Source organism: Acartia tonsa, chromosome 5 (genome assembly GCF_053477335.1).
Source record: "Acartia tonsa isolate MP-2025a chromosome 5, ASM5347733v1, whole genome shotgun sequence".
Taxonomy (NCBI): domain Eukaryota; kingdom Metazoa; phylum Arthropoda; class Copepoda; order Calanoida; family Acartiidae; genus Acartia; species Acartia tonsa.
Genome location: NC_137264.1, coordinates 35,933,234 through 35,939,591, shown reverse-complemented (window position 1 = coordinate 35,939,591; position 6,358 = coordinate 35,933,234). Strand labels below are relative to the sequence as shown.

Below are 6,358 nucleotides of genomic sequence, written 5' to 3'. Positions count from 1 at the left end.
ACAATAAAGATCTTAAAAATAGATCTTTCTACCGGACTGTTATATAAATCCTTTCAAAGCAGTTTCTACAGTTTATCCTACCTTTATAACAAAATCTTATCATAAATTCCAACCTTATTTAAGTAAAAACGAAAATAAATTCATAATTTGATAACTTTTATTAATAAGTCTCCATAAAGTGCCATACTGTTAGCACCAAGGAAATTTTTATAAATAAATATTAACAAAAGCAATACTGTAATACACAATAATAATTTTAAATTTTTCTATACATAAGAGATAAATAAAGAGTATAAAAACAATGCAACGTGGTGGCATAATAAAATTTTAACAACAAAAACACATATTCTTGTGGCTTAAGATATAAAGATTACGAATATAGTAATGAGAAATGCATATAATCCTAATGATAAAGAGAGTCAAGGACTGCACCCAGAGAAAAGGTTTTAAAAATTGAGAATGTTTCTAATCTATGTAATGCAAAATGCGAGAGGTGATATTGTTTTATCTCTCTATCTCTGTCATATTTCTGCCTTTTTTCTGGGATTTAATTTTTTTTTACAGATATTTGTGTAAATTAATTATTCATTTTTACAGAAATTTAAAAACTGAGATTTCACTTTGTAAAATAGGCCGGAACATTTTCTTTTATGAAAAATAAATATGAGTAATTAGCGTGTAGCTGAAGAAGGACAAAAACCAAAAATTCAGCCTCGGCCCCGCAATACAGTGTGCTGCAGTGTAGTTGATGGTCCCCGCAATACAATATGGTGGTGTGTGATTGTTTAGTATCCGGACATCTCGGCGAAGGTCTGCTCGAGCTCCTCGGTGATAGCCTTGAACTTCTCCTGCTCGCCAACAAGCTCGTCCTCAAGCCTGTCAACCTGAACAAAGAAAAATATGTTACTGAGGAACGGTAGATTGATGTATATTCCCAATGATTATAAACAAAATTACGCCTTTTGTAGGTTGAGGTTATTGGTTGAAAATGTAAACTAAAAAATCAAGATTAGGTAACCTAAGTTTTTGATATAGCAATTTAGAGAGCATGCTTATTAAACTTTAGGTATCCTTGTAATTTAACCCAATGTCTCCTCAACCCATAAGTTTTACTTTTAATAAAATCTATAGTATCAAATTACAGTTTCTTACTCTTTTTTAACAAATTAAAACCTCTAAAAATGCGGTAACTATTGAAATGTTTGTGTTTTTTTCAGTAAAAAAAACACGTGAAAATAAATAGTACTGGATAAGTAGTTCTTTAAAAAACTAAACTGACCATTATACAAATTGCAGGGAAAAAAATGTTTATTCTAATTACACGTCTTTATGCAAGACTTAAAGTTTCTTACTGTGGGTAGGGGGAGGGGGGAGGTGTAGATGTGTGGTGGGTGGGTTTGTGTGTATGTCGCTACTGATAAATGATTAAAAATGCATTACACAACAAAGATATGCAAAAAAAAAACTTTTGATCTCTATCCAAAAAAAGGTTTAGAAAATCATTTCAGGAATCGAAGGTATCTTTAAAAATTAAATGTATCTTTCATATGTAAGTTTTTAAATAAAGATATGTTTTCTAAGCTTTAACATAAACATAATACTCCTTAAATTCTTTATATTTCCTGAAGAAAATGCAAATATTTTTTAGACTTAAGAGTTTATTTTTTGTGGCGTAATGAAATCTGATTTTAGCAGACTTTTTTTGTAGAAAAAATTTGATGGACAGTTACATGCTTGAATTAATTCGGGAATTATATACTCTTTTTTCTTAACAAAAATTATAAATATTCAAGGCATATTTACCCTGTAAAAGACTTATATATTATTATAAGCAAATTCACTTCTATAATAAAAAAAAATATATCAGCCATATGCATTTGAATCGCATGAAATACTAAGGTTTTACAGGGCTGTAAGGGTAAAATTTTGGCACATTTACATTTGGAAAATACTACTGTAATAATCTCATCTAGAATTTATTGACCATTTAAACTGATGTTTATTGCCTTTTGTGATTTAAATTTATTGTTTTATTTTGCCTTTTTAAAAACTTTTATGGATTTGTTTTTGATTTTCTATAACTCTTATTTTATATTTGATTTTCATTTGTCAATATTTTCTAAGGTTTTTTATTTTACTTGTTAAACAGTGATATTTAACAGCAAATTTAACTTCAATTAAGGAGTAAATTCCCTTAGCTTAACAATAAACATTTGCTTTAAGAAAAATTTGTTAGAAAAGCAACTGCTTTATATCTTTCCTCAGAATAGAAAAAATCTAAGAATGACAGCACACTATGGCTTACATTTGGACAAAACTATTTATTTGTTTAATAATTAAGATCATAGCAACATTTTAATCAGAGCTCAACCGCCGTACGTCATCCACGACTAAGCCTCAAATTTAAACCCGTTTTGTTTAAAATAAGGGATTGTCATATTTAGACCAGGTTTAGACTTCCAGCTGTTTTTTTTTTAATTTTAAATGGTTGATTTGATTTCCCTGAGAATTACAGGCGGCCCTGATTTTAACACATATCCATGGGCTAATTTTAATGTGGAATTGAATTTAAAGAATTTTAAAGAAAAACTTTTGTAAAATAGAAAGCCTAGCTGTGGCTGGCACAAGTATCAAGTACACATACACTTTAGATCTTGATTAGAGTGGAATCTTAAGAATTCAATGCACAACAGATAAAGCATTCAACAAGTAAAATGGGGAAAAAATGGGCGGAAATTAAAAAAAAAAAAAATTCTATGTTTTTAAAATAATCATTTTTAAATTTAATTTTGTTACTTTAGCTATTTAAAGTTACAGATAATTTCATGGTTTTACTTATTCTAAATAAGTTTTAAATATTGGCTTAACAGACAAACAAATCATCTAGGAGCCTATCTCTTAACTTAAGGTGGGGTAAATGGGTGAAAAATGGGAGTATATTAGGAGTAAATGTAGGGAGGTGCAAAATGCATAAAATTTGAAGAATGCAAACACAAAGACAAGGACTCAAGAGTTTTACGGTGTCAACACAAACACACACATGAATTAATGAATGTAGCCAAGAAAAATAATTGACTTTTTTGCAGTTACACCCTGAAAGGCTATTTTGAACCTTATTTAACCTAACCCAAAAGTATTTAAAAATTTTTTTTTTTATATAATAATGCTATTTATGCTAAAATGTTGATTAAAAAAATAATGATTTTTTTGCAAGATTTTTGGAACACCGACAAATAAAATTTTTGTTTGAGGCCAGAAGAACCTGGATTGAGTTCTTGGGAAGGACAAAATGGACAGGAATGGACGGACAGGACAAGAGAAACAGGACACATTCCTCACATAATATCTTCTTAAATATCTTATCTTAAATAATTGTACTTTTATCTGATTTAACACACTTTAAACTCATTTAAATATGCATTATAAATTTCAGGATAATATATTTTTTTACACACAGAGCCAAATCTCAAATAATTCTATATTTTAATATCTCAAAAAGGTTTCAAGAAAATATTTTTGAGATAAATAAAACAGGGGATCGTCTGTGAATGGGGATTTACTAAACCTATCTAAATCACTTCTTGAAAAATACTGTATTAAACTATTTTTTTCTTTTACACCACACCTACATATATGTATAATGTATATAGGCGAAATTTTCATTTGAAAAACAACTTACCTCCTTCTGCAGCTTTTGTACGGACTTCTCGGCGAATTCGGCTCTGGCCTCGGCCTGCTTCAATCTGGCGGTCAGAGTCTTGATCTGCTCCTTGTAGGACTGTTCTCTCTGGTTGGCCTTCTCCTCGGCGACCTCCAGGGACTTCAGGTTGTTGGCGACAACTCTCAACTCCTCCTCGAGCTCCATAATCTTGGTCTCTCCAGTCTCGGCTCTCTCCTCTGCCCTCTCGAGCTCTGTCTCGCACTGCTGCAGCTTCTTGGCGACCTCCTCGTACTTTCTGTCGGCGTCCTCGGCCTGGTTTCTGGCGTCCTTCAGCTCCTCCTCCAGCTTGGCCATCCTCTTCTCGTCCTCTTCGGCCTTGTTGGCGAGCACCTTCTTCATACGCTCAGAGTCGTCGGCGGCGGTGGCGGCCTTGTCCAGCTTCTGGTTGGCCAACAGCAGCTTCTCCTCGGTCTTCTCCAGGTCCTCCTCGAGACCCTGGACACGTCTGTTAAGGGCGTTGACCTCAGCCTCAGCGGCCATCAGGGATTTCTCCTTCTCTTCCAGCTGCAGGGTGATCAGGGACAGGCGCTCGGTGGTGACGTCCAGCTCAGTTTCCAGCTGGCGGGCCTTGTTCATTAGTTCCAGCACCTCCTCCTCGGCCTTCTCGGCTCTGAGCTTGGCAACCTTGCTGGCCTCCTCACAGGCGTCACAACGGTCGCAGGCGTTGTCCTTCTCGACCTTCATGGCCTGCATCTTCTTCTTGATGGCCTCCATGGTAGCTAGTCTTGCCTTCTACCGTAACTCTAATGGATAGAAAAAAAAATATCAATTCTGCTTTGAAACGTTTCTTTGAGAAATTGCTTAAAATTATAAATGAAAATTTAATACAAAATTTAAAAAGCTTTAATTAGAAATGACAAATAATAGGCCCAAATTAGGGTGTAAAGCATATGTTTTGAAATTAGCATAAATGTTTTTACAACAGGAAATATAATTTTACAAATGAAGCTTTATTATTTTACAACAGAGCATGACATTCTTGTAATAAATAGGCGGAAAAATTGTTTTTCTTTTTAGTCTTAAATTGAAAATTGCCTATATTAACTTTTTCTGATAGTTTTAATCATTTTTATAAAGATAATAAAATAAAGATATAATTATTCTTGTTTCAAACAAAAAAACCACTGAAATGGAAGCTGTTTCAAGTGCCTGTAAAGAAAAAAGACGGCATACAATACAAATGACCAGTGATAGGCCAATACACAGACCAAATTGCAAATGGCAGGCCAGTATACATTTTAATTGACTAATGGTAGGCCATTATTGCGTCATTTTTTAGAAATACTATAAAGAGCTTCCTTGAATAACTGGACTATTTAAGTAGTAATTTTTAGGGAAACAAAATAGAAGGGGCATTTTTACTACTCTTAGAAAAGATTCTTGGATTTAGATGATTTTAGGCTATTTTTTTTCAGGTCTGAGGCCATTTTTTGGCAGACAAAAATCCATTGAAATATTAGATAAAAATACTAGAATCATGAGTGAAAAAATCGTTTAACCTTTTGCAAGTTTAAAAATGCAGATAGCTACTATCAAATTTATTTGCAATCAAAAAGATAATTTTGTGTGAAATAAATTAGAAAAAAAACAGAATTTTTGAGAAAGAGAAAAAAAAATTGTCTATCTCATGATCGTAAAAATGTCAACTTGGACCATAGAAATGCAAAAGAAATAACTTGGGTTTTATTTAAAGTCAAATTGTGCTGAAAAATGTAAAAACATATCTTAATTTAATATAAAATATATTAATTTATATTTTCATTTTCTTTAACAAAAAAAAGGGACATAATTTCAAGTTGTTTATTTGTGGAAAAAATATAATTGACACTAAATTATCATGAGAAAAAAATTATTTTCTTAAAAGCTGGAAGTTAGGAAACCCAATGAATAAAGTAATGTTAATTTCTATCAGATAAACATACTTATTACTCAATCAATATCTCAAGGGCATCCGAATTCCCTTGCAGTAAAAAAAAGTTTGAATTGATTACCAGAAATTTTAAATAAAATTAAGAGCTGGGTTTTTAAAAGTAAGGAAAACTTGATTTTTTCCATAAGAAGCGCTGCAATAACAAGATAATCAGAACATTAATAGTGTGAGTTTTTTTTTGGATAAATTGTTTATAGTTAAAAAATGTTAAAAATTAGATTTTAATTAAAAAAAAAGCATGAAGCTATATCACTCTTTAATGTCATTTTATCAGGGGAGATTTTTCTAATTTCTTAACAGAATAGAAAGATATAGTACTAGACATACGGACATACCCAAGTTAAAGAGCAGCTGCGACACAGAGTAATGCGCTTCCTCCTGACCTGATCTGAGTCGAAGACTTGAGTCGACTGGCGAATTTGCACTTCCGTGATACACCAGCAAGACTCCGATACAATAAGACACAATGGATACGCCGTCAATCTTTCCTCCCAGCCTAGGCAGGTCAACTTTATTTAAAATTTTGTGTGTGGGTGTGGTCCAACTTTTAAACGTTAAACAAAGACGATAACGTCCATTAGTAGCAAGCCTGTTTTTCAAAATCGAATAAAGAAATTAGAACAGAGAGAAGAAATTGGAAAAAAGAAGAAAGAGAGAAAAAGTTAAATTGTAGAGAAGAAGGAATGGTTAGAAAGTGATAGGTGAAG

The 6,358-nt window shown here is 32.3% G+C and overlaps 1 protein-coding gene across 2 annotated transcripts; it reads right to left on the bottom strand.

Moving 5' to 3' along the window:
- Window positions 1-139: 139 nt before the first annotated feature.
- Window positions 140-6,158, bottom strand: LOC145319385 (uncharacterized). Of its 2 annotated transcripts, none has more exons than XM_080161499.1 (3): window positions 6,035-6,158; window positions 3,680-4,464; window positions 140-884 (listed from the first exon to the last, which is right to left on the bottom strand). In XM_080161499.1, exons 2-3 carry the CDS (start codon window positions 4,433-4,435, stop codon window positions 786-788), a joined length of 855 nt encoding a protein of 284 aa, XP_080017625.1. In that variant the 5' UTR covers window positions 4,436-4,464; window positions 6,035-6,158; the 3' UTR covers window positions 140-785. The 2 variants fall into 2 exon arrangements, with proteins under 2 accessions (XP_080017625.1, XP_080017628.1); XM_080161502.1 differs by having other exon boundaries at window positions 5,987-6,082.
- Window positions 6,159-6,358: the final 200 nt, after the last annotated feature.